General features: G+C 48.7%; 2 protein-coding genes across 6 annotated transcripts in view; one reads left to right on the top strand and one right to left on the bottom strand.

The window, feature by feature from the left end:
- Positions 1-7,704, top strand: part of CRLF1 (cytokine receptor like factor 1) — a 55,324-nt gene extending 47,620 nt beyond the window's left edge. For 2 of the 3 annotated variants that reach the window (XM_077331596.1, XM_077331595.1), the window contains exons 7-8: positions 5,269-5,453; positions 7,186-7,704. In XM_077331596.1, the coding sequence (XP_077187711.1) occupies positions 5,269-5,453; positions 7,186-7,209 (209 nt within the window). In that variant the 3' untranslated portion in view covers positions 7,210-7,704. Of the gene's footprint in view, positions 1-5,268; positions 5,458-7,185 lie in introns of all 3 variants that reach the window. The other variant, XM_077331597.1, reaches the window with a different exon arrangement.
- Positions 5-27,857, bottom strand: REX1BD (required for excision 1-B domain containing). Of its 3 annotated transcripts, XR_013229900.1 has the most exons (7): positions 27,744-27,791; positions 21,592-21,674; positions 13,794-13,942; positions 12,523-12,727; positions 11,272-11,360; positions 4,230-5,284; positions 5-3,547 (listed from the first exon to the last, which is right to left on the bottom strand). XR_013229900.1 is itself a non-coding variant. In XM_077331599.1 (5 exons), exons 1-5 carry the CDS (start codon positions 27,744-27,746, stop codon positions 9,654-9,656), a joined length of 453 nt encoding a protein of 150 aa, XP_077187714.1. In that variant the 5' UTR covers positions 27,747-27,857; the 3' UTR covers positions 9,280-9,653. The 3 variants fall into 3 exon arrangements, 2 of the variants coding, with proteins under 2 accessions (XP_077187714.1, XP_077187713.1); XM_077331599.1 differs by lacking the exons at positions 5-3,547; positions 4,230-5,284; positions 13,794-13,942 and adding an exon at positions 9,280-9,726 and having other exon boundaries at positions 27,744-27,857; XM_077331598.1 differs by lacking the exons at positions 5-3,547; positions 4,230-5,284; positions 27,744-27,791 and adding an exon at positions 9,280-9,726.
- Between the last annotated feature and the right edge of the window lie 21 nt (positions 27,858-27,878).

Below are 27,878 nucleotides of genomic sequence, written 5' to 3'. Positions count from 1 at the left end.
CTTCCCCCAAGAAGAGTCTCCAGTCTGATTTTCCCTTCACATATCTGAAGACATGTCTCTGGAAAGTTCATCTGTAACCACTATGCCACAATTCCCAAAGGTCAGTCCTCTCCCACACTCAACGAACATTCCAAACCACAGGTTCTTGACACCCATCTTTCCACACCCATGCCCTCATTTGTCACTACGCCACCACAACCTCCCACACAACACACACATTCAACCCCATGCTCTTACAGACTGGACAACTCCTCCTCTTCCCACTGCCAAGCTCTAGTGCCCGTTGTATTCTTGGATATAATGGGCTTTGCCGCTAGTATCGTATAGAACAGAGATTTCCGACCAGGGTTCTGTGGAGCCCTGTGTTTATGGGAGAGCTCCCCAGGGGCTCTGCAGCCTTTCCCAGAAGTTCAGATGGCTGGCGACATCACTAGAGGTCACTGGAGCCCACATCCCCTGTGGCTCTACAGGCTGACTCTTTCTCCACCATGGAAAAACAGTAAATGACCGAACAATTGATCGATTGGCTGGCTCCCACATCTTACTTCCATGCCAACTTCTCTGAAGGAGCATGTCACCCTTTCCAGGGTTCCTTGAAGGCTGAAAAATATTTGTAGTGGATAGGAATGCGGACTTCTAATCTGGCATGCCGGGTTCGATTCTGCACTCCCCCACATGCAGCCAGCTGGGTGACACTGAGCTCGCCACAGCACTGATAAAGCTATTCTGACTGGGCAGTGATATCAGGGTTTTCTCAGCCTCACCACCCCACAGGGTGTCTGTTGTGGGCAGAGGAAAGGGAAGGCAAATGGAAGCCGCTTTGAGACTCCTTCAGGTAGGGAAAAGCGGCATATAAGAACCAACTCTTCTTCTTACAAGTACAACGATATAGGCTAGATATCAGGAAAAAAATTTCACAGTCAGAGTAGTTCAGCAGTGGAATAGGCTGCCTAAGGAGGTGGTGAGCTCCCCCTCACTGGCAGTCTTCAAGCAAAGGTTGGATACACACTTTTCTTGGATGCTTTAGGATCCTTAGGGCTGATCCTGTGTTGAGCAGGGGGTTGGACTAGATGGCTTGTATGGCCCCTTCCAACTCTATGATTCTATGATTCTTCTTCATCATCATCATCATCATCATAAGGGAGTTAGACAGAATCCTGGAGGACAGGTCCATAAGTGGATGGTGACTAAAGGGAACCTCAGCATTTAGAGGCAGTCAGCTCCTGAATTTCCATGCCAGCTTTGATCTATTGTTGCCAGCCAGTTGGGAAACTCCTGGAAATTTGGGGGTACAGCCTGGGGATGACAGGGACATCAGTGGGGTACAGTGGCAGAAAGCCCATCCTCTAAAGCAGGGGCAGTCAACCTGTGGTCCTCCAGATGTCCATGGACTACAATTCCCATGAGCCCCTGCCAGCAAACACTGGCAGGGGATCATAGGAATTGTAGTCCATGGACATCTGGAGGACCACAGGTTGTCTACCCCTGCTCTAAAGCCTCCATTTTCTCCAGGAGACCTCATCTCCATAGTCTGGAGATGAACTGTAATTCCAGGGGATCCCCAGGTTCCACCTGGAGGCTGGCATCCCTATCTCTGTAGCTAGCCTTCCTGCTCTGTAGCTAGACTTTCAGAGTACCCAGTTGACCACTGTGTGAGACATGTGCTGGACTAGATGGACCACTGGTCTGATCCAGCAGGGCTCTTTTGATGTGCTTATTAAGGAAGGCTTCGGCCTCCATGTCCTTTAAGTATGTTAGCCAGTTGGCCACTGAATGATGGAGTAGATGGACATCTGGTTTGAGCTAACAGGGCTCTTCTTACGTTCTTCATACTTTTCCTGTATTAAGTTTTAAAAAAAGAATCAGAAACATGCTAAGGAGGTTGTGGCCAAACCTGAGCCAAGCCAAATCAGCGAGTTTACACCATCAGAGGACATAACCGCCGGCCTGTCGCCCCGCAATCTGGCCTCAGAGAGCAGTGCCAAAGGCTTGGGGTGAGGCCCATGCTCTCCACCAGGTGCTTCTGGTTCCCCCATGGCGGGCTTGTGGGCACCTTTCCAGCTTGTTGTTAGGGGCCGCCGCCTCCTCTTGCTCCAGATGTCAGCCCGGAGAAACCAGGTCTGTGCCAAAGCCAGACCTACACTGCCTTTGGGGAAGGAAGCAAAGAGCCCCAGGAGAAAGTCTGACCTCGCCATGTGCCCAGCACCTGGATTTCTTGCTCTGTAGCCAGGCTGAAGGTATTATTTCCCAGCTGGGAGGGCCTTTGCTCCTGGCCCCAAATGTCACGCCAGGCTTTCCCTCTATCCAAGCCCTTCTGGCTTCTGAGACGTCAAACAAGGAGCAGGGGTGTTATTTGCCACCTCGAGAAAAAAGCATTTCTGCCTTCAGTCAAACGTAAATTTCGTGTTGGGCCAATGATGTAACAACCGTTGGCTGGGTTAATGCAGGACGTAAGGGGAGGGCAACCCTGAGGGTTTGGGCAGACAAAGGGAAAATGCTTGCCAAGGATCTGTTTTGCAAAAGAGGTCAGTCACCAAACCAGCATGTCTGCTGTGTGGAAATTGGCTTTTGAAAAGCAGAAAAACAGACACAAAGGGTTTGTAAGAGGGCTGCTTGTTTATCTCCTCTAGGGTCCTGTTGCTGATGGTGAAAAGCCAGGTTAATTAAAAGCGGCAGCTTCTAATCTGGAGAGCCGGGTTTGATTTCCCATTTCTGCTCCACATGCAACCAGCTGGGTGATCTTGGGCCAGTCACAGCCTGTTAGAGCTGTTCTCTGTTCTCACAGAGCAGTTCTGTCAGACTTCTCTTATCCCCACTCTACCTCACAGGGCGTCTGTTGTGGGGAGAGGAAGGTGATCACAAGCCACTTTGAGATTCCTTTGAGCTGTAAAAAGTGGAGCATGAAAACAAACTCTTCTTTTTCTTCTGATGGTGGAAAGCCAGGGGCTTTATGCCCTGTTGCTTTAGGATGCTTTGGGCTGATCCTGCATTGAGCAGGGGGTTGGACTAGATGGCCTGTATGGCCCCTTCCAACTCTATGATTCTGTGATTCTGTTGTTGGCTGTCCAGAGAAACATGGTTGCCTCTGTGTGAGACAGGATGCCAGACTGGGTAGACCACTGCCCTGATCCAACAGGGCTCTTTTTATGTTCCTCTCAGGGAAAGGCCTTGGCTTCTCTGCCCTGTTTTTGGGCCTCTCTAGAGGAACTGTTTGGCCACTGTTACAGGATGCTGGACAAGATGGACCCCAGGTATGACCCAGCAGGGCTCTTATTATGTTCCTCTTGGGGAAGGCTTCGGCCTCTGTGCCCTGTTGTTGGTCCTCCAGCGGGACTGGTTGGCCACTGTGTGAGGCAGGATGCTGGAGTAGATGGGCCACTAATCTGAAATAGTAGGGCTCTTTTTACATTCCTCTTAGCCTTGGCCTCTCTGCCCTGTTGCTGGTCCTTCAGAGGAACTGGCTGGCCACTGTGTAATGCATTATGCTGGACTAGATGGATCACTAGTCAAATCTAGCAGGGCTCTTCTGATGTCCGTAAGCATTTTGCTGTTAGAAAAGACAAACAAGATAGCTGATTACAAATTTAAACGTGGGTTCTTGGATCCTGAGCATGGTTTCTGAGGCAAGGATTTCTGCCTTGCAGAGGGTTACTTTCTTGCCCCCCCCCCCCGCCCTCCAAGTGCCTGAGATGCCAGGATTTGCAAAGATGTCGTATCAGTCTGCTGTGGGGGGCGAGGAGAGATAATCATGCCCTCTAGGTGATCTTTACGCTCTGGAAACTCTGCTCTGGATCCAAGCTGTGGTGCAAAGACAGTGCATAGAGAGAACTTTTCCCCACTTCTCCCATGGCTCCAGAATTTATAGTCACACGATGGGCAGTCAGTTCAGGGTAGAGGGGCATATTTTAGCCTGTCCATAGAAACTTTTGGATCCAAATGGATTCCTGAATGCTCTGCACAACCCGATGCCTCCAGGTGACTCGAGAACGCTCCTCAACATCCTCTCCACCCTCGCCTCAAATAAGCTCCGTGGTATAATGGGGAGTTTTGGCTCACTAAAAGCGAGTGTGGAGGACGTCTTGCAACAAAGCGGCAAGAACATCCTATTGCACGCTTATGAGGGCGTATGAGATGGCAATCAAGGTGGCAAAACAAGAGTTCTATGCTGCCTCTATTGCGTCCTCAACCTCTCACCCAGCCCAATTGTTTAGGGTACTTTGGACTCTTACCATTCTCGAGGATGGGCGCCAAAATTGTAGTCAGTTGGAACTTGGGTGTGAGGCATTCTTCTTGGATAAAGTCTTGTTGCTCTGCTGAGACCTTCCTGCCACGGTTGATACAGAGAGGGAACTGGAGGCCCATTGGCCGTCCTGGGGGGTGACATTTGATGGCTTCAGGCAACTCTCATTAACCAAAGTGGACAAGTTGCTGTGTTGCCCTCTTAATCCTTGTCCATCTTGGCTGTTCCATGGGGGCAACCAGCAGTTAGGAGATCCACTCAGGGATATTATCAACCTCTCCCTGTAAACTGGGGAGTTCCCATCACTTGATTTGTGGGACCTGGCCAGCTAGTGCCAAATCTCACATCTTGCGTTTCTGGGCCAGGTGGTTGAGAATGCTGCTGCGGATCAGCTCCTAGCTTCAGTCCTGGTCATGGGGGGAGACAGTGCTGGTTTGCCATCAAACTATGTTGTGGCTTTTAATGTTTTATCTTGTTGGAGTTTATTTTTATGTCGTAACCCACTATTGATTCTTTCAATAGTGGCAGGTAATAAATCAAACAAACAAATAAATAAAAATAAATAAATAATAAATAAAAGTGCTTGTCTGCACAATTTATAATTTATGCAGCATGCAGCAATGGCTGCTGAGATTGTTTGCATGTGTATATTGAAAGTGCTTTCAAGTGGCAGCCAAATCATGGTGACCCCTCATGGAGTTTTCAAATAAGAGTTCAAATTAGAAGAGGCATAGTTGCAGCCATGATGACTAAGTGGAACCTTCATGTTCCCAAGCAGTTTACCTGTGAATGCCAGAGGATGGGGATGAAACTGAAAGAAAAGGCGTTCTCTTTCTTGACTAGGTTGTTGGTTGGTTAATTAGACCACCTGGCTGGACTAGGAGGTGCTGTATACACCATGCATTTTGTTCCCTGGGAATCCACTTTTCAAAGCTATGTTGCTATCTGTGGAGGTTCCACAGGAGTCCACATCCTCTTGCACAGGGAGCCCTTTGCCGTTCTTCAGCCCATCTCTCACTCTTCCTCAGGACGCGCCACTGGAGTCTGTGAACCAAAGAACGGGGAACATAATAACACGCTGCGCCGGGAACTCAAACAGTTCTTTGGGTGGATGCGCAAGCATGGAAGCTCGTACGGCTGCGCCAACCTGAGCATCAAAATGTATGACCAGTGGCGTGTCTCACTGCAAAAGTCACACAAATCGCGGAACCAGGTAGGTAAGGAGATCCTCCATTCTCCTTCTTTGCAAGGTGGGAGGGTGAAGCATGCAGCCAGTCTGGGCTTTCAAAGACATGTTGGGCACTTTATGTCTTTTAATAGGGATTTTAATGGGGATTTTATTAGACTCTGGAACATGCCACGAGGCAGCTTTGGAAGTGTCGGGGAATAAATCGAATTATTATTATTATTATTATTATTATTATTATTATTATTATTATTATTATTATTTCAATGTATCTGAAGTATGCGTGTACACGAGAGCTTATGCCTTGACTAAAACTTTGTTGGTCTTCATGGTGCCACTGGACTCAAACTTTGTTTTGCAAAAGAGTGAAACGCTTTCACTGGTAAGAACTATCCCCTGGCAAAACAATCCTCAAGGATGACTAGTCCTCAGTATTTTTCACTGGCATTCACAACATGTCATTTTTGGTGGCTCAGAATCAACCTGAACATCTTGCCCTCAAAACCAGATGTGGATTGGGGTTATATTGAATTTTTAAAAACTACCAATATTTCCCGATATTCCCGAATTCCCATACCAGTATGGTATCTGGGTTCAGCAAATATTCAGGAATGCTGAATATTTCTGTCTCTATTATACCCAGTGGGGACCATTAGTCTGTGGTCCCCATAAAGTATAATGGGGAATAGATTTGGGGGTATCTGGGGATATGCCCCCCCCCCCCGTTTTTGAGGCAGAGACACCATATTTTCAGTATACCTACTGATTCACCAGCAAGACATTTAAAGGGATTGCAATCCCTTTAAATTCAGCTATCTGTCCATCCTGAAAAATCCCAAATATTTACAGGGTTTTTGGAGCTTGACCATTTCAGATAGCTGAAATTCAGCCTCAATCTATATATCCAGCTGAAAGGATAGCCAGAAAATGCCAATAATGTATTTTTCAGATATTTTTCAGGTTCAGATATACCGGGTGTTCAGCAGTGGAATAGGCTGCCTAAGGAGGTGGTGAGCTCCCCCTCCCTGGCAGTCTTCAAGCAAAGGTTGGATACACACTTTTCTTGGATGCTTTAGGATGCTGAGGGCTGATCCTGTGTTGAGCAGGGGGTTGGACTAGATGGCCTGTATGGCCCCTTCCAACTATGATTCTATGATTGCACACCCCTAAAATGGATTGAGGGCTAGTGAAGGTGATAACCACTCCCCACACACACTTTATATCCTCAGATATATTGTTGTCCTTTTGGATTGAACATCTTCTGAGACCAAGATTCGTCATTTGAAGCAGCTTGAATTTTGGAGCACCTCAAATTTAAATGAAATAAATGGCTTGTTCAAATTAGGCTCACAAATAGCTAATTCTGGGTTAATTCTGATTTGTGTGATATCCATGCTCAATCCTGCAGCCATATTTATGGCTAGGCAGAGATTATAGGACAGTCCCATGCTGGAACCTTCTGGCCTATCGCCCCGCAGGCTCAGAATAGCTGTTTACAAGATTGCCTCCTTCAATCATTCAGCTGTCCCGCCCTCCGCCCCCGGGGCATTTGTTTGCTGGCTCTAATATACTGCTTCTGAACATGGAGGCTCTGTTCATGGCAAACAAGACTTTGTGAATTGTCTCACCAAAGGGCAGACAAGTCCAGATATGGAGCCAGGAACAGCTGTTTGCAACTGCAGCAATGAAGCCATAACTGAACTTTTTACTTGTCCACCAAAGTTAATTGGGGGCCTCTGCCACCCTTCTTTCTTACTAGGTCCTATCCGGCGATAAATCATAACGAAGTTTGAAGGAGCAACGTGCCCAGCCAATAAGGACTGTCCAGCAGTTGCAGGGGAGAGTTCTTTCCTGGTGGGACAGGGAGTTGCCAAGAGTTTGTCCTGTTGCAGACAACTGGCAGAGGAAAACATTTGTGTGCCCGCAGGCTCTGACAACTAACCAAGCGCTGACCTTCCCTCCTGGCACCATCATGGCCCACTTCCTCCCCGTGAAGTGGCAAGGAGTGACACTGCTGTTTTACATCCTCCCTCCCTCCCAGTAAATCCTTGTCCTTCAACGTTTCTTCACTTCTCTAGCCTTTTCCTGTCTTTGGCTTCAGGGCATCTGCCACTAGATGCAGTTGCTATTAGGGCCAATCTTCCTTCCAAAATGAGCTCAGCGGCCCCTGACAATGAGTTCCGGGGGTTTCAAGGCCTGAAGTGTGGGACACTTCTGTTATCTCCTGACAATTCAAGTGGATTTCTTTCTTTTTAAAATAAAAGACAATTTTTAAAAACCTTGTGTAATAGTGTTCATAGGTTTGTGAATACTTGTGACCTGCTGCTGTTTTGTAAGGTCTGTGGTCATTTGAGTCTGTCGGACACCAAAAAACTGGTGCTGGGGGTTAAATCTACAACATGCCCCCCTCCAGAGGAGGCCACAGGAATGCTGGTTGAAGGACAGCCCTACTGGTTCAGACTCCAGCAACATTCTGGGTTACGTGTTAAACCTGAGCAACTCACTGCCACAGGATATAGTCACTAGATGGTTTTAAAGGAAAATTAGGCACATTTGAGGGACATGGAATGGTATATCTTGGATGCTGGGGGTGGGGCCCCGTACTTGGATGGAAGACCACCTCGGTAGACTTTGCCGGCAGAGGAAGGCAATGGCCAACTACCTCATTTGCCTTGAAAGACCAGGGGTCACAATAAACATGATATCTTGAAAGACCAGGGGATGGCTCTTCACACACACACACACAAATTTCCAGGAAGAATGGGCGCCCCCTGACAATTAATCATCAATGGAACCTTCATGTTCAGGAATACGATACCTTTGGGTACTAGTTGAGGGGCACCAATTTACCTTCGCCCCTAATCCCTGCCTTTGAGGTTTTGCGGAACATGTTTGGCCACTGTGGGAAGCCAGCTCTGATCCCAACCTATTTATCCAGACAAATACTGGGAAACCCATACACATGCCACAAAAGCATGTCACCCAAGGTAAGACTGCCACCCTCCAAGGAGGTTCCATCTACCTCTGCACCTTGCTTATGCAGACCAGTATCTCATTGAGCCCAGTTTCCCTGTGTCTAGCAGTGGGTGGAGAACCCACAAGCAGGATGAGAAGCTCTCCCTGGCCCCCTCCCTCAGATTCATCAGACCCAAAGCCTGGCTACTTTTTAGTGTGTTGTAAGGCTGGTTTGTGAGGACAGACATCTCAGAACATATTGACCCTGGCTGGAGCACCATCAAAGAATCTGACTGGGCAGATGTTTTTACCTTCTGTGAAGATGGCTGCACAGGGTAGCCTCTCTGTCTGGGAGGAAAGCTAGATTTGAATCCCAGTAACACCAAGATTTCTAGAGTATGAGATTAAAAGCTCCCTGAAATCCAGCCTGGTGTACTGGTTAAGAGCAGCGCTTTCTAACCTGGAGAGCCAGGTTTGATTCCAGGCAGCCGTGGGTGACGCTGGACTAGTCACAGCCTTGATAGTGCTGTTCTCACAGAGCAGTTTTGTCAGAAGCTCTCTTAGCCTCACCTCCCTCACCAGGTGTCTGCCGTGGAGAGAGGAAAGAAGGCGATTGTAAGCTGCTTTGAGACTCCATCGGGCAGTGAAAAGCAGGTTATAAAAACCAAAGGGAGTATGACTCTTGAAAGCTAATACCCCAAAAATCTTGTTGGTCTCTTAATGTGCTCCCGGATTTGAATCTTACTTCTGTGGTTTGTGACCTGTCCTTTTGGGGATGTTGAATGTTCTCCTCCATCTAATCTAATCTAAATAGATAAATAAATTGTGACATCCCCACCCCCAGGAAACTGACTGGGGTCTATAGAAAATTGATTGCCCTTGAAAGGAATGAAAGAAATCCCTAAGAAGAAACTGATTTATTGGAGCAGGTATGGCAAAAAACAAAACAAAAAATAACCACTCCCATCACCTGGAAAAATATAGCACAATTCCTTCTCCCCCTTCCTCTCCCCGGTTTGGACCCCCATGCAGAGAGGGGAGGTGAGCTGGCTCCGATGGCAGTTGGGTGCGTGCTTTCTGGAACCAGCTTCTGGGTCTTATCCAACTTTGCCGGGGCAGCAGTCCCATGTGCGAATCTACTCAATCGAGGTTGGTACGAAAGGGTCGTTGGGGGCACGGAGCACTTGAGCCTTGGCAGTCTCACCCGTCCCCCCCCCCTTGCAAACATCCCTCCCCCACAGCTTCACAGCGGCCAATCCCTCAGGACGCCCGTCAACGGCTCTCTTCAGAATCATACTTGAAGTCCTGGAGAATTTCGCTGATTGCCTCGATGGTTTGAATTAGCCTGGGTGAGCCGGATGGAAACGATAAATAAATCCGCATATGGAGACCATTAGTTGCACTTGAGACTCCCCCCCCCCCCGCCGCCCATCCCACCACCCTTGCAGCTCCGACGCTTGTTTATGAAACGTTACTAGAGGCAAGCTGAGCGAGGGGATAAGGGCAGGGAAGAACTGACAAACTAAATAACTTGACAATGAAAGATCTGGGGAATGAAGGTGAGACAGCCTTTGAAGACCCTCCTAGAGGCCCTTTCTCCAAAAGGAAATAGGACGTGGGAATTCTACCTCTATGACACAAATTTGCATTCCTAAACTGTTTGTGTGTGTTGGGGAGGGGACCTCTGGTTTGTTGGCAGGAGGCAATTGTCTACATCTCCCCCACCCATTTCCCAAGAACCAACCCTGTTACTCAGAGCTTTCCAATGGCCCTCAGTGGTATGCATTGTGGGAAATTCATGGATGCTGCCAAGGAGGATTGTGGGAGGCTGGGTTTTCACATCCTCTCCCCACCATGAAGAGTTCGCAGCTGCCTCATGGGACCAAAAGGAGGGTACCAAATAGTTTTCCCACCTCCCCACCCCACCCCCCCAGAAGGAGAGAACCGAGGGCCCGGAGTTACCAGAAAATTGGCATACAGGAAGGTCTAAAAATGGTCCCTGCCTCAAAGCAGGTGACTCCCCTGTTGAAGAATCACCACCCAAAAAGTATGGTAACCTTTCCTTCCCTTCACACTCTTCAATGCATGCCCCCCTTCCAATTCTTTATGTGGAGACCATTAGTTGCACTTAGTTCTGAGTAAATATCCCAGCCCTTTCTGCACATGCAGCCTGTTCACTCTAATGGGGAGGGATTGCGGCTCAGTGGCAGAGCCTTGCCTGGCATATAGGTCCAATCCTGGCATCTCCAGTTGAATTGACTAGATTGGAGATAATAAAACCCCCTTAGTCTCTGGAGAGCCGGCACCGGCCTAAGTGGAAAAGACTTGACTTTGACGGGGCAAGGATCCAAGCTTCTGTGCTTTGCATGCAGAAGTTCCTGAGTACAATCCCTGACATCTCCAGTTAAAAGGATCAGTCAGCGTGGTGCAGTTAAGAATGGCAGCTTCAAGTTTAACAAGCCGAGTTTGATTCCCCCCTCCCCCTCCACAAGTTGGGTGACCACAGTCCTGTTAGAGCTGCTCACAGAACGGTTCTTTCAGAACTCTTTCAGCCTCACCTACCTCACAGGATGTCTGTTGTGGAGGGAGAGGAAGGGAAGGCGAATGTTAGCCAGTTTGAGACTCCTTTGGGTAGTGAAAAGCAGGGTATAAAAACCAACTCTTCTTCAGCGGGTGATGGGGAAGACCTCCCCTTGAGACCCTGGGGAGCCACTGCCAGTCTGACCCTGATAGACCACAAGGTCTTATTCAGTATAAGGCAGCTTCATGTGTATTCATACAGGCTCACACTCCCCCCCCTCCCCCAGTCCAATCCCCGTCAAAGTGTGGCCCAACCCCATGCAATGGAGTAGAAGTGGGGAATGGCCCCAACATCCCAGGCTTAGCTTACTTTTGCTTTAGCTCCTGAATCTCTTGCTCATGTGCTGCCACGCCTGGATGGTCTTGTGCATTTTGTTTGGCAAGCTGCAGCTCAGCTGTCTGGAAGGAAACAGGAGAACCAGAGCGGCTCAGGCCGGAAGGGGGGTATGTGACGACCCCTCCCCCCTGCCTTTCCAACAAAGCAACTGTGTGTGCAACGAGCCCACACTCTGTGCCCCATGTGCTGAATTCTGCCATGACCAAAAGTAAGTCAATTTGATCCCAAAAATACAATCAAAGCTCCAATTCAAAAGCACCTGCTGGATGACTTGCAAACTTAACTCAATGGCAGGTATTGGAGTGGGTGCTGGATAGTGGTGGGGAAGGGTGTTCCAATTCACATGTACTGTCCAGCCTCAGGTGGTGGGGGACACAGGGGCCACAAGGTGTCTAATGCTTGCAGGGATTCTCCACCTTTTGGAGCTTGCAGACACCTTTGGAATTCTGAGCCAGGACAGAGGGCGTAGCCACAAAGTGCCTACCTCAGTAGGAGGAAGAGCCAATCACAAAGCAGCCAGTGCAGGAGGAGGAGCCAAACTGCAAAATGTCAGGGAATGAAGTTACGGAGGACTAATGGTGCCTTACAAGAGTTTTGAGCAGACCCTCTAGTTAACAGGGTGACTTTTAGTTGACATGGCCACTGAGAGGCCCTGCTGGGTAAAAGACCTGCCTACCTTCTAAAACAACTTGGTGGGTACCAAAAAAGGTGCCCAGTGGTGCCATGTTGAGGAGCCCTGAAGAAAAATATTTATACAAGCCAAGGATCAGTTTGGAACCACAGGAGGGAACTTCACTTAGCAGTACGCAACAGGGGCAGGATTCTCTATGAGCCCAGCAGCGTGAGCACCCTCATTTCCTCCACCTCTTTCTCCCCTGAACCACCTCTCGACTGCTGACAGCACCCTGTGCGTTCTGGATGGCAGTTCTCCAACCGGGGTGAGTAATTCACAGTTTATCTGCCTGAGGTCTCCTCGTGTGTACAGAGGAACCCTGGCTTCGTCTGTTTGTGACCAGGTTTTATGTGGCCATTGGCCACTTTATTATTAATAGCAGCATAATTTTTCCTCCAATGCAGAGCTGCTCAAAGGAAGGCATTTTTTCACAGGGACTAGTAAAAGAGGATGGAGGCATGTTTACCTGACAACTGAGCTCTTCAAGCCCCCCCCCCCCCCCACACACACACACACACATTTCTGAACCTGAAGGCTATAGTCCCCCTCACCAGCTCGAGTTTCTCTTTCTCCTTATCTTGGAGACGTCTCAAGTGTTGGCCGAGGTCTTCCCGATTGTGGGGACCCTCCAGAAGTCCTTTGATTTGTAGGATTTCCTGCGAGATCCCATTGAAGGCCTGTGTTATTTCATGCACCAGCTGACGGTAGCAGACAAAGTCGTAAGAGGGGCCGCTTCGCAGGTATGCCCAGTGGCCTCTGCGGATGGAAAAGAGACTGAGAAAGGGGAGTGTAAATGTCACCCTCCTTGGTCTGGCGTGCGGTGGCAAACTATGCTGATCTGCTGAGTGCTGATCAGCCAAGTGTTCCCATCACCTTCTGTACAGAATGGGGTCAGATTGGATAGACTTTCCAGTTTCCTTCCAGGAACACAAATCACGGCCAAAATGAGCAGGAAAGGGTCTGGTAAACAGTGTAAGTGGGCAACTAGAAAGTCAAGCAAAACCAGTCAAGCTACGCTTTAGGCAAGTAGAGGAAAGAAATCTTCCTGCTCCGTGACCTGAGTCAGGATCTTTCTGGACTGCTCGTTCCAAAGGCCTTATTCTATTAGTGAGGCTTCCCTTCTTGGGGATGAGGTTGCCTGGGGAGGGGTTGTCACGCCATATCCCCTGCAGCGGAAAAGAGACGCTCGCTTGGAATCATGGAGGGTTGTTGGGGTTGGACATTGGATTCTTGACCCCAGGAGCAAATTATCCACACACCCGCCCCCCCCCCCCTTGTGCCTGCTTTGCAAATAGAAGACAGGTGGCGGGGTAGATCGTTCCCTTCTCCACTCATCTGGAGTTCATCAAGCACCCGGAGAGAAGGCCCAGGGTGGGGAGGGGAAAGCAGGAGCCTTCGGCTGGGCCCCTTTCCCAGAAGGACAGGGCAGCCCAGAAACTAAAAGGGCATGGACAAAGGGGGAAGCCCAGGGCATTGCATGGGCGAGTAGCAGAGTCTGCAACAGGGACCACCCAGCAGGATATTTCTATTACTACAAAAGCAAATTCAACGTAATGACTCTGACATTGGTCTTGATGTCCCTGCCCTTTGGGGTCTGCAAGCACCTTAAGAATACTGATACAGGGTGGTGGGGCTCAGCCACAAAACGACTGCCACAGCTTGGTGTAGTGCTTAGGAGTGCGGACTTCTAATCTGGTGGTCCGGGTTTGATTCCGTGCTTCTCCTGCACATGCTTCAAGCTGGGTGACCTTGGGCTCGCCACAGCACTGAGAAAGCTGTTCAGACGGAGCAGGAATATCAGGGCTCTCTCAGCCTTACCCACCTCACAGAGTGTCTGTTGTGGGGAGAGGAAAGGGAAGGTGATTGGAAGCCACTTTGAGACTCCTTCGGGTAGAGAAAAGCGGCATATAAGAACCAACTCTTCTTCAGTAACATCAGGGTTCTCTCAGCCTCACCTCCTTCACAGGGTGTCTGTTGTGGGGAGAGGAAAGGGAAGGCGAATGTAAGCCACTTTGAGACTTTTTCAGGTAGAGACAAGCAGCATATAAGAACTTCACTGTCACCTAGTGAAGATCTTTCTATAGTGGTGGCAGCTTTTGCCAAAGCAGCATTCTGAAAAATTTGCACAGCCAAACCAATGGCCGATGGCCAATCAGAAGCCTTGCAGGGCAAAAGCCACCTTCTGAAAATACTCAACAGGGACCCAGAAAGATGTTTACAGGAGCCACTTTGGCGATCCCTGATCCAGAACCATTTTTTATCCTGCCCTTCCTTCCTGCTGTACACGAAAGGTATATGGATTGACATCTTGCAATTCCCCTGGAAGTAAGTTCGGCTGAGAGCAGAAACTGTGGGTCCACATTTGGGGGGGGGGGGGGGAGAAAGAGAGAAAGAGAGAGAGATTGCTTATCCCATTCCTGTGTGGATTAAAGTTATTCCTGTGTTTTCTTAAACAAGAGAAATGCTCGAGGATCTGAGATGAGGACTTCTCCTATTTCTAAGGAAGAAAGACGGTCTTGGATACGTGGAAGGATTCCCAGATGGAGCAAAGTTAGTTCCAATTTAGATCTAGATGAGCAAACCCAATACCGGATGTATTAAGCTTAGTTCTCAGCTAATGCCAAAAGTATACAGTTCAGTTCTGAGTTACCCCGCACCCCCACCCCCAGATGGATTAAGACAGCCCTGGATGTATTATGCTTAGTTCTGAGTTAGTTCCAGATGTGTGAAGACAGTCCTGGGTGTATTAGGGTTCGTTCCAAGTTAACAACAAGTCAGTTCAGACAAGTCTAGCTCTTAGTCTCCCATAAATTGAAAGAGTCATGGGTTAGTTCTGAGTTAATATCACATGACACTGCTCAATATGTTCCATTTCATTTCCATTTGGTCCCCGATGTGTTAAGATTCATTCCAAGTTACTCTGATGTGTTAAAACTAAAGGATGAAGATCAGTTTCTGTTCATGCCCTTGTGCAGGGGTGGCAAAACTGTGGCTCTCCAGATGGACATCTTGTGAAAATGGTTGTGGGTCAGTTAACGTTGTGTGTTAATGTCTTAGTCCCAGATGCATTAAGACAGGCCTGGCTAGATCAGGGTTAGTTCTGAGTCAATAATGTATCAATCAAGACAGTTCCAGATGTGTCACGTGCTTAATTTTCAGTCGCTCCCAGATGTGTTAAGGCTGATTTCAAAGAACAAAACCAGAGTCCAATGGCACCTTTAAGACCAACATAATTTTATTCAAGGCATAAAGTTTTGCATGCACTTCTTCAGCTATATATGAGAGACGGATATGTATCTGAATAAAATGTGGTTGCTCTTCAAGGTGCCCCTGGACGTGAACTTGGTACAGCTACCCATCCAGACGAATCCCATCCTAGATGGATGAAGGAAAGTTCTGGATTAAGCCCTAAAGGCCAAAGCTGAGAGTGAGCTAAGATTGGCCAGGGAAGCCCATTGTAACAAGAAAAGATTTTTCAGTTACGTGAGGAGCAAACGTAAAGTAAAGGAGGTAATAGGCCCGCTGTTGGGTGCGGATGGACAAACTCTAACGGAGGATGCAGAGAAAGCAGAAAGCCTTAGTGCCTATTTTACATCTGTTTTTACCCACAGGTCAAAGTGTTTAGGCACATCTACAGATGGCCGTAGACAAAGGATAGTGTCTGGGTGGCAGGTTAACATGGATAGAGAGGTTGTCGAGAGGCATTTAGCTGCACTGGATGAGTTCAAATCCCCTGGTCTGGATGAAATGCACCCGAGAGTACTCAAAGAACTTTCCAGAGAACTTGCACAGCCCTTGTCCATCATCTTCGGAACCTCTTTAAGGACTGGAGATGTCCCGGAGGACTGGAAGAGAGCAAACGTTATTCCAATCTTCAAAAAAGGGAGGAAGGATGACCCGGGAAACTACAGACCAGTGAGTCTGACCTCTGTTGTGGGGAAGATAATGGAGCAGATATTAAAGGGAGCAATCTGCAAACATCTGGAGGACAATTTGGTGATCCAGGGAAGTCAGCATGGATTTGTTTCCAACAGGTCGTGTCAGACCAACCTGGTTTCCTTTTTTGACCAAGTAACAGGTCTGCTGTATTGTGGAAATTCGGTTGATGTCGTTTACTTGGCTTTTAGTAAAGCTTTTGATAAGGTTCCCCATGACACTCTGATGGATGAATTGAAGGACTGCAATCTGAATTTTCAGGTAGTTAGGTGGATAGAGAATTGGTTAGAGAACCGCACTCAAAGAGTTGTTGTCAATGGTGTTTCATCAGACTGGAGAGAGGTGAGTAGCGGGGTACCTCAGGGTTCGGTGCTCGGCCCGGTACTTTTTAACATATTTATTAATGATCTAGATGAGGGGGTGGAGGGACTACTCATCAAGTTTGCAGATGACACCAAATTGGGAGGACAGGCAAATACTCCAGAAGATAGAGACAGAGTTCAACGAGATCTGAACACAATGGAAAAATGGGCAAATGGGAACAAGATGCAATTTAATAAAGGTAAGTGTAAAGTTCTGCATCTGGGTCAGAAAAATGAAAAGCATGCCTACTGGATGGAGGATACGCTTCTAGGTAACACTGTGTGTGAACGAGACCTTGGGGTACTTGTGGATTATAAGCTAAACATGAGCAGGCAGTATAATGCAACGGTAAAAAAGGCGAATGCCATTTTGGGCTGTATCAACAGGGGCATCACATCAAAATCACAAGATATCACAGTCCCATTGTATATGGCACTGGTCAGTCCACACCTGGAGTACTGTGTGCAGTTCTGGAGGCTTCACTTCAAGAAGGACGTAGATAAAATGGAAAGGGCACAGAGGAGAGCAACAAGGATGATCTGGGGCCAAGGGACCAAGCCCTATGAAGATAGGTTGAGGGACTTAGGAATGTTCAACCTGGAGAAAAGGAGGTTGAGAGGTGACATGATAGCCCTCTTTATGTATTTGAAAGGTTGTCATTTGGAGGAGGGCAGGATGCTGTTCCCATTGGCTGCAGAGGAAAGGACGCACAGTAATGGGTTTAAACTACAAGTACAACGCTATAGGCTAGATATCAGGAAAATAATTTTCACAGTCAGAGTAGTTCAGCAGTGGAATAGGCTGCCTAAGGAGGTGGTGAGCTCCCCCTCACTGGCAGTCTTTCAAGCAAAGGTTGGATACACAGTTTTCTTGGATGCTTTAGGATGCTTAGGGCTGATCCTGCATTGAGCAGGGGGTTGTATGGCCTGTATGGCCCCTTCCAACTCTATGATTCTACTGCAGCCTTTTTCCAACCAAAAGACCATGGAGAAGCCCCTGAAATAGTTTTTCAGCCTTCAAGGAGCCCCAGAAGTGATGTCAGCTGGCCAAGCCTCCCAGCCATGCTCCTGGAAGTGACATCACTACCAACTGTAACAAGCAGGCTTGAGGAGGATTTCTTCAAGTTTTTTAAAGGCTGCCATATCGAGGATGGAGCAGAGTTGTTCTCTCTTGTCCCGGAGGAACGGACCAGATCCAATGGGATGAAATTAATTCATAAGAAACATCCGGAAGAAGTTCCTGACAGTCAGAGCATTTTCTCAATGGAAGGCTTCCTCGGTATGCGGTGGGTTTGGAAATTTTTAAACAGAGGCTGGATAGCCACCTGCTGGAGAGACTGATTCTGTGAGGGTTCAAGAGGGTGGCAGGTTACAGTAGATGAGCGATAGGGTTGTGCGTGTCCTGCATAGTGCAGGGGGTTGTACTAGGTCAGCGGTCCACAAACTTTTTTAGGTTGCAGCACGTTCACAAGGGGTGGGGGGAGAGGGCAACCTGAGGCCTTGAGCATCTGCAGCAGCCCTGCGCATGTGTGCATGCATGGACCTGCTGCGCATGCACGGTTGCGCCTGCGGGGATGCAAATGAACACGTGACAATTTTGCACATACGCGCATGCGCGGGGCTGCTGTGCATGCGTGTTTGCGCTCCTGGCGGGCAGCAAATGCGCGTGAGCAGCAGCTGTGTGTACATGGCAGTTCTGTGAATGCATGCAAGCGTGCAACTGCCATGTGCGTGCAAATGCACATGCATGACAGTTCCACACGTGCGTTTGCATGCTGCGCTTCCCTCCCCCACCCCCCCGCAGCAAGAAGCTTGCTGGGCCGCAAGCTAACTGGGTGCTTCGACGGCTGATTCGCTAGCGGCCTGGCGAGGTTCTCGCTGTGGGGGGGCGGGGAGAGGGAGCCGCGGCTCACTGCCGAAGGTCTTGGGCCGCGAACCGGGGGTTGGGGACCACTGGACTAGATGACTCAGGAGGTTCATAGAATCATAGAATCATAGAGTTGGAAGGGGCCATACAGGCCATCTAGTCCAACCCCCTGCTCAACGCAGGATCAGCCCTAAGCATCCTAAAGCATCCAAGAAAAGTGTGTATCCAACCTTTGCTTGAAGACTGCCAGTGAGGGGGAGCTCACCACTTCCTTCGGCAGCCTATTCCACTGCTGAACTACTCTGACTGTGAAAAACTTTTTCCTGATATCTAGCCTATATCGTTGTACTTGAAGTTTAAACCCATTACTGCGTGTCCTTTCCTCTGCAGCCAGCAGAAACAGCATCCTGCCCTCCTCCAAGTGACAACCTTTCAAATACTTAAAGAGGGCTATCATGTCCCCTCTCAACCTCCTTTTCTCCAGGCTGAACATTCCCAAGTCCCTCAACCTATCTTCATAGGGCTTGGTCCCTTGGCCCCAGATCATCTTCGTCGCTCTCCTCTGTACCCTTTCAATTTTATCGATGTCCTTCTTGAAGTGAGGCCTTCAGAACTGCACACAGTACTCCAGGTGTGGTCTGACCAGTGCCGTATACAATGGGACTATGACATCTTGTGATTTTGATGTGATGCCTCTGTTGATACAGCCCAAAATGGCATTTGCCTTTTTTACCGCTGCATCACACTGCCTGCTCATGTTTAGTTTACAATCCACAAGTACCCCAAGGTCTCGTTCACACACAGTGCTACCTAGAAGCGTATCCTCCATCCAGTAGGCATGCTTTTCATTTTTCTGACCCAGATGCAGAACTTTACACTTACCTTTATTAAATTGCATCTTGTTCCCATTTGCCCATTTTTCCATTGTGTTCAGATCTCGTTGAACTCTGTCTCTATCTTCTGGAGTATTTGCCTGTCCTCCCAATTTGGTGTCATCTGCAAACTTGATGAGTAGTCCCTCCACCCCCTCATCTAGATCATTAATAAATATGTTAAAAAGTACCAGGCCGAGCACCGAACCCTGAGGTACCCCGCTACTCACCTCTCTCCAGTCTGATGAAACACCATTGACAACAACTCTTTGAGTGCGGTTCTCTAACCAATTCCCTATCCACCTGACTATCTGAAAATCCAGATTGCAGTCCTTCAATTTATCCATCAGAACATCATGGGGAACCTTGTCAAAAGCTTTACTAAAATCCAAGTAAATGACATCAACCGAATTTCCCCGATCCAGCAAACCTGTTACTTGGTCAAAAAAGGAAACCAGGTTGGTCTGGCAGGACCTGTTGGAGACAAATCCATGCTGACTTCCTTGGATCACCAAATTGTCCTCCAGATGTTTGCAGATCACTCCCTTTAATATCTGCTCCATTATCTTCCCCACAACAGAGGTCAGACTCACTGGTCTGTAGTTTCCCGGGTCATCCTTCCTCCCTTTTTTGAAGATCGGAATAACATTTGCTCTCTTCCAGTCCTCCGGCACATCTCCAGTCCTTAAAGAGGTTCCGAAGATGATGGACAAGGGCTGTGCAAGTTCTCTGGAAAGTTCTTTGAGTACTCTCGGGTGCATTTCATCCGGACCAGGGGATTTGAACTCATCCAGTGCAGCTAAATGCCTCTCGACAACCTCTCTATCCATGTTAACCTGCCACCCAGACACTGTCCTTTGGCTATGGCCATCTCTAGATGTGCCTAAACACTTTGACCTTCTGGAAAAAACTGATGTAAAATAGGCACTAAGCCTTTCTGCTTTCTCTGCATCTTTCGTTAGAGTTTGTCCATCCGCACCCAACAGCGGGCCTATTACCTCCTTTACGTTTGCTCCTCACGTAACTGAAAAATCTTTTCTTGTTACAATGGGCTTCCCTGGCCAATCTTAGCTCACTCTCAGCTTTGGCCTTTCTGATGATTGATCTACAGTGCCTAGTAACCTGTAGGTACTCTTCTTTAGAGCTCTGTCCTTCCCTCCATTTCCTGAACATTTTCCTTTTCTTTCTTAGTTCCTCTTGAAGTTCTCTGTTCATCCAAATAGGCTTCTTAGAGCTCCTGCAGTGTTTTCGTATTTCTGGAATAGTCATTGATTGAGCATGCAATAGCTCTTGTTTGAGTAGCGCCCACCCTTCACATGCTCCCTTCCCTTCCAGCATTCTCGTCCATGGTATGACACTCATCATGTCTCTGAGTTTATTAAAGTTTACCCTACGAACTTCCAACATCCGCGTCTGGCTACAAGCTTCCTTGGCTCCCCATCTCAAAAGGAATTCTATGAGGACATGGTCACTTCCCCCTAGGGTCCCCACCTCCTTCACCTCATCCACCAACTCTTGCCTGTTGGTCAGTATTAAGTCCAGTATGGCTGAACCTCTTGTGGGTTCATCTACCATTTGATAAATGAAATTGTCAGCCAGGCAGGTCAGAAACTTGCATGACTGAGGACGCTTCGCAGAGTTTGTTTCCCAGCACACATCTGGGAAATTGAAGTCACCCATGATGACAAGGTCCTGCCGTTTGGATATTTTCTCAAGCTGCTCACAAAGTGCAGCATCCACATCCTCTCGTTGGTCAGGCGGTCGGTAGCAGACACCAACCACCACACTGTTTGTTTTCCCTTCCAACTCTATAATTCTATGATGGGGGAAGAGACAGGAGGAAGTTTTAGGCAGTAGGTGGGCTGGCTCCACCCCTTCCCAGGCACAGAAATCACTCATGCCCAGGAGTGCGAGAGGAGGAGTGATGAAAGAGGCCGGTTTCCTGGCTTATGTCCAAGTCTACTAAAGCAGGAGGGGAAAGACTGCAGACACCCTCGAGAGCTCCCACAGACCCCCAGGGATCCACAGGAAGGAATCCCTGCCATACTATATTCAAGAAGAAGAAGAAGAGTTGGTTCTTATATGCCGCTTTTCCCTACCCGAAGGAGGCTCAAAGCAGCTTACAGTCGCCTTCTCCTTCCTCTCCCCACAACAGACACCCTATGGGGGAGGTGAGGCTGAGAGAGCACTGATATCACTGCTCAGAACATCTTTATCAGTGCCGTGGGGAGCCCAAGGTCACCCAGCTGGTTGCATGTGGGGGAGCGCAGAATCAAACCTGGCATGCCAGATTAGAAGTCCGCACTCCTAACCACTATCCCAAACTGGCTCAGAGCATTACAGATGCATAAAAGGTGGTTGTGAGTTAGCTCTAAATGTATTAACGGTAATTCTTAGTTGCCAGTACCTTGACAGTCCCAGATGTAGTAGGGCTAGTTCTGAGTTAGTCCTGGATATATTAAAATGGGCCTGGAGAAATTGTCAGTTCTAAGTTAGTCCCAGATAAATTTTGCAAAAGCTGGATCCCAAAAGGCCGGGTGAAGGTGGGCTGCAGGGAAGACCCCTCCCAAGGTGGATACTCACTCCTCAAAGAGGCGGTAGGCCTCCACACGTTCACTCTGCAGACTGTAGAAGCGGCATACTAAGGCCTGCAGGTCACCCTCCGTCTGCGGAAGGAACAAGAGATTATTATAGAAGGCAGGGAGCATTTCTCATTGCCCCTCTTCACTGTCAGCAAAACTCAGGATGCAAAATGGCTAGACAATTTAGCTGTCCTTGCCATAGAACCCGGGGATAATTCATTATCCGAACACCGAATAGAGGCCTTTCAAAAGAAGCCTCCCACCCAGGCCAAATATCTTCAGGTTCTCTGCACCGTGTTAAGTTGTTGCTTGGAAAATGGTCTTTGTGTTATCCCAGAGTAGGGTACATTTTGCACAGGAAAGTTCAGCTCCAGGGGCATGTCTACCAGCCTCCAGGTGGTGAAAGAGGGTTCTCTGGGGAGGGGTGCTTTGGACTAAGCACGTTCCAGCCTGAAGCAGCCAGCACGGGAGGGGGTGGCACTGGCGCCGCACCTCCTCTCCTGCGCTGGCTGTTTCGGCAGCCAAAGCACTTAACCCTAAAAGTGAACTCCAGGAGAAAGGTCCATCTGGAGAAAATGGATGCTTTGCAGGGTGGACTCTATGAAATTATAACCTGCAGAAAACCCTCCCCTCCCCTCCCCTCCCCTCCCCAGCTTGGTGTGGTGGTTAAGAGCAGCAGCCTCTGATCCGCAGAACTGGGATTGATTCACTCCCCCTCCTCCACATGCAGCTAGGTGGGTGTCCATGGTCAGTCCCAGATCACTCAGAGCTCTCTCAGCCCCATCTGCCTCATAGGGTGTCTAATGTGCAGACAGCCATCTGGGTGTAGTGGTTAAGAGTGGCGGTCTCTAATCTGGAGAACCAGGTTTGATTCCCCTCTTTTCCACATGCAGCCCGCTGGGTGACCTTGAGCCAATCACAATTTTCTTAGAGCGGGTGCCTGTTGTGGGAAAGGGCAGGCAATCACAAGCCGCTTTGAGACTCGTTTGGGTAGTAAAAACGGGGGGTGCAAAAGTCCTGCTTTTCTTGTTCTTCAAAACTCACTCCCAAAATCTCCAGGTATTTCCCAACCTAAAGCTGGCTACCCTACACAATGACTTTCAGCCAAAAGGTACAAGAGGCTCTCTCTGAACCACTCAAAAAGTGGCCCAAAGATCATCCTGGGACCCATGTGGACAGAGCTCACATGGGATGGGGGCTACAGTGAGAGGAATTGGAAAAGGTCAAATAGAAGAGCTGTTAAGGATAACCCAATGGAACCTTCCTTTCCCAGGGTAGTCTACCTCCATTTGACAGGGAAGGGAGACACACAATGAGGCACATCCCTCCCTCTTTTCACACCCTTTTGGTGAGCTTTCCGGAAGCATTTGTTGGAAACAAGTGTAGGAAGAGAAAGAACTGTGGTCTGCTCCAGCCAGGCAATCTCTATAGTTCTTCTCTCCCCCACCCCCATTTTCTGCAAAAGAAAATTCATTCTTCTCCATGACCCCAACCTTGCTATTATTTGGTTTGTTCCAAGTGCTTTTTTCAAAAGAACAGCTCCATGTTCTGGAAACGTTCCCCATGCAGTTGCTCAGCGGTTGGAGAGGATGTGTTTTCCCCCTAACGCCTCATTTCAAGATACACACACACACATGCACGCAACTTTGAACAGGGGTTCCAAGGCCCTCCAGTTGGCAAGCCCACAACCCCTTTCTCCCCCTCCCCCTGCCCCAACCCCCTTGCTCTGTTTGGAAGGGACGGCATCCGCTTTGGCTGCTGCTGTGGTGGGTGGGGTTTTTGCCAAGAACTGATTTTTCTCACACTCCATAAGAAATTTCCACAGGGTCTTTGAAGACTCGCTCTGCCTGGAATCGCAAGCCTCGGGCGGCGTCACGGGAGCAGTGTGCCTACAGCGGCAGACTCTGTTCCTGCCAACTTTGCACAGCTCAAACATGGGCGAGGAAGCCAGAAGGTATGAACACTACAGCTGCGTCTTCTAACTCAGCAGCCTCGACTCCCTGGACACTATTCCGTCTTGGCAACTCCCTCTATTTACGGGTTTGTGGCACCACAGTCCTCAATCTCACAGCCCCCCTCCCCATTTCTAGGGGTACCCACCTTCAGGTGGCACCCATGGAAACCCCCAAAATTACAGCTCATATCCAGATATTAGTGGTCAGTTTCCTGGGGAAAATGGATGCTTCAGAGCAAGGGAGACCAAACTGTGGCTCTCCAGATGCTCATGGACTACAATCATGAGCCCCTGCCAATGTCATGCTGGCAAGGGCTCATGGTTATTGTAGTCCAAGGACATTTGGAGACCCACAGTTTAGCCACCCATGCTCTAGGGCACTGTGCCCTACTGAAGTCCCCATTCTCCACAGGTACTTTCCCCAGTTCTCCAGTTTTCCAACCTGGATCCTGCAAGGGGCCCTGGCTCTCCTGCTAACTTTTCCCTTCCTTTGGGACCCTTCCTTATTAATCTCCACCAGTATGGCAAACCTTTGACCTTGAGGTAGATTGCCTCTTTTCTGAAACACCTCTATGATAGGGTTCTGGCATGCATACCCCCCCATTCCAAAGGGGGGGGGCAGAAGCCCCCTACTACAGGGTAGGGAGAGGAAGCCCCCTGCTGTAACCAAGCCCAGGGTGGGCTCCTGATTCCCCCCTTCCCTGTATTTCACCCAATTAAACTGACAATTTCCATGTGGTCTCTCCAAGCCTTTTTTCAGTTTTGTTTTGATCCTCCTTTTCTTTGTTTTGATCCTCCCACCCGCCTACTGGCATCTGTGTGAACATGGGGGTGAAAGTCATCGAAGCACAGGTTGAAAACAGAACCCTGTTTCCTGCCCCCAAAATCTGGTCCGAGATGTGATAGAATGGCGTGCCACATCATCAGAGGTAGGACACGGCAAAAGTTGGGAGTGTGTGAACAGTTGCTGGGCATTTTATTTATTTATTTGCTCGGTATTTTTTCTAATGGACTCCACCCAGACACAGCTAAGGCACTGCGGTGTTCCAGCCCAACTATGGGAGATTCCCAGTTAAGATGGGAACATGATTCCAACTACCCCGCCCCACTCAAGAAGTAAATAAATCGCCCAGCAACTGTGCACATGCTCCACACTTTGGCATGGAGTGATTCCCCTCTTGCTGTGTCCTACCTCTGAAGAGGCCAGCTGCACTCACTGGCAAAATGACAGGGACTAAAACTACTAGAACATGATCACACAGCCCGGAAAACTCACAAATGTTTACTGGAGACCTGTCCCAGTAAGGACTGCCACATCGGAGGGTTTCGAGCCAGAATGTCTCCAGCTGGATCGTTGCTATGAAAACTACAGTTGAATGTGTTGGCGAGCCACTCTGCTTCCTCTTCAGTCATGAGGCAATGACTCCGGCCTACCTGGACTTAATACTGACCAACAGGCAAGAGTTGGTGGATGAGGTGAAGGAGGTGGGGACCCTAGGGGGAAGTGACCATGTCCTCATAGAATTCCTTTTGAGATGGGGAGCCAAGGAAGCTTGTAGCCAGACGCGGATGTTGGATTTTCGTAGGGCAAACTTTAATAAACTCAGAGACATGATGAGTGTCATACCATGGACGAGAATGCTGGAAGGGAAGGGAGCATGTGAAGGGTGGGCGCTACTCAAACAGGAGCTATTGCATGCTCAATCAATGACTATCCCAGAAAGACGAAAACACTGCAGGAGCTCTAAGAAGCCTATTTGGATGAACAGAGAACTTCAAGAGGAACTAAGAAAGAAAAGGAAAATGTTCAGGAAATGGAGGGAAGGACAGAGCTCTAAAGAAGAGAACCTACAGGTTACTAGGCACTGTAGATCAATCATCAGAAAGGCCAAAGCTGAGAGTGAGCTAAGATTGGCCAGGGAAGCCCATTGTACCAAGAAAAGATTTTTCAGTTATGTGAGGAGCAAACGTAAAGGAGGCAATAGGCCCACTGTTGGGTGCGGATGGACAAACTCTAACGAAAGATGCAGAGAAAGCAGAAAGCCTTAGTGCCTATTTTACATCTGTTTTTTCCCACAGGTCAAAGTGTTTAGGCACATCTAGAGATGGCCATAGCCAAAGGACAGTGTCTGGGTGGCAGGTTAACATGGATAGAGAGGTTGTCGAGAGGCATTTAGCTGCACTGGATGAGTTCAAATCCCCTGGTCCGGATGAAATGCACCCGAGAGTACTCAAAGAACTTTCCAGAGAACTTGCACAGCCCTTGTCCATCATCTTCGGAACCTCTTTAAGGACTGGAGATGTGCCGGAGGACTGGAAGAGAGCAAATGTTATTCCGATCTTCAAAAAAGGGAGGAAGGATGACCCGGGAAACTACAGACCAGTGAGTCTGACCTCTGTTGTGGGGAAGATAATGGAGCAGATATTAAAGGGAGTGATCTGCAAACATCTGGAGGACAATTTGGTGATCCAAGGAAGTCAGCATGGATTTGTCTCCAACAGGTCCTGCCAGACCAACCTGGTTTCCTTTTTTGACCAAGTAACAGGTTTGCTGGATCGGGGAAATTCGGTTGATGTCATTTACTTGGATTTTAGTAAAGCTTTTGACAAGGTTCCCCATGATGTTCTGATGGATAAATTGAAGGACTGCAATCTGGATTTTCAGATAGTCAGGTGGATAGGGAATTGGTTAGAGAACCGCACTCAAAGAGTTGTTGTCAACGGTGTTTCATCAGACTGGAGAGAGGTGAGTAGCGGGGTACCTCAGGGCTCGGTGCTTGGCCCGGTACTTTTTAACATATTTATTAATGATCTAGATGAGGGGGTGGAGGGACTACTCATCAAGTTTGCAGATGACACCAAATTGGGAGGACTGGCAAATACTCCGGAAGATAGAGACAGAGTTCAACGAGATCTGAACACAATGGAAAAATGGGCAAATGAGAACAAGATGCAATTTAATAAAGATAAGTGTAAAGTTCTGCATCTGGGTCAGAAAAATGAAAAGCATGCCTACTGGATGGGGGATACGCTTCTAGGTAACACTGTGTGTGAACGAGACCTTGGGGTACTTGTGGATTGTAAACTAAACATGAGCAGGCAGTGTGATGCAGCGGTAAAAAAGGCAAATGCCATTTTGGGCTGTATCAACAGAGGCATCACATCAAAATCACAAGATGTCATAGTCCCATTGTATACGGCACTGGTCAGACCACACTTGGAGTACTGTGTGCAGTTCTGGAGGCCTCACTTCGAGAAGGATGTAGATAAAATTGAAAGGGTACAGAGGAGAGCGACGAAGATGATCTGGGGCCGAGGGACCAAGCCCTATGAAGATAGGTTGAGGGACTTGGGAATGTTCAGCCTGGAGAAAAGGAGGTTGAGAGGGGACATGATAGCCCTCTTTAAGTATTTGAAAGGTTGTCACTTGGAGGAGGGCAGGATGCTGTTTCTGCTGGCTGCAGAGGAGAGGACACGCAGTAATGGGTTTAAACTTCAAGTACAATGATATAGGCTAGATATCAGGAAAAAGTTTTTCACAGTCAGAGTAGTTCAGCAGTGGAATAGGCTGCCTAAGGTGGTGGTGAGCTCCCCCTCACTGGAAGTCTTCAAGCAAAGGTTGGATACACACTTTTCTTGGATGCTTTAGGATGCTTAGGGCTGATCCTGCGTTGAGCAGGGGGTTGGACTAGATGGCCTGTATGGCCCCTTCCAACCCTATGATTCTATGATTCTATGATTCTACCTTACAGGGCTGCAGGGCTTTTCAAAGTCCTGCTTTTTCTTCTGCCCTTGGATTCTAGATGGTTCTCAACAGGTCCCGCTAAGTCCTCTGCCCCGCTTCCTCACCTCACCCAAGCATTCTGGGGATTTTTATTAACAACAACAAAGTACACAGTGACAGTTTTCATGAATAAGGATGATTTTTAAAATCATCCTTATTCATCCTTGTCCTTCTGCGCTTCCTGTAGCGGACACCGAGAGCTTTGCCAAGAGCCGCGTTTAATAATTAAAAAAAACCAACATTATCGGGCGAAGGGCCCTGACAAAGGGCGCGGCTTGCTGATTTGCGCCGTCGTCCGCCGCCCCCGCCCCGTGCAATTGCAGTCCTGACCCGATGCACGCCAGAAGAGCCTGGGCGGGAGAACCACCCCAGCACGGCCCCCTCCCCGGGACCCTCCAAGTCTTTGCTTGCTCACCATGGCGCCAGAACCGCCTCTCCTTCGCTTCCCGCAGCGCGCACCGGCACGCCCCGGCCCCGGCCCCGGCCCCGGCCCGCGCTTGCGCCGCTGGCCCTCTGCTGCCACCTGTAGGCAGCACGGCTGCATTGCAGA

The sequence above is a fragment of the Paroedura picta genome, chromosome 4 (assembly GCF_049243985.1).
Source record: "Paroedura picta isolate Pp20150507F chromosome 4, Ppicta_v3.0, whole genome shotgun sequence".
NCBI classification, from domain to species: domain Eukaryota; kingdom Metazoa; phylum Chordata; class Lepidosauria; order Squamata; family Gekkonidae; genus Paroedura; species Paroedura picta.
Note: the sequence above shows the minus strand (reverse complement) of the source record. Positions and strands in the feature narration are given on the sequence as shown.

What these genes read in the sequence shown, in the direction of transcription:
- REX1BD (XM_077331598.1), bottom strand. Translation starts at nt 13,906, where the DNA reads ATGTTACTGAAGAAGAGTTGGTTCTTATATGCCGCTTTTCTCTACCCG. An exon ending in CACAACAGACACTCTGTGAG is followed by an intron (nt 12,728 to 13,793) that starts GTGGGTAAGGCT and finishes TTCCATCCGCAG; the next exon opens with AGGCCACTGGGCATACCTGC. An exon ending in ATTCAGGAGCTAAAGCAAAA is followed by an intron (nt 9,727 to 11,271) that starts GTAAGCTAAGCC and finishes CGGCTCACCCAG; the next exon opens with GCTAATTCAAACCATCGAGG.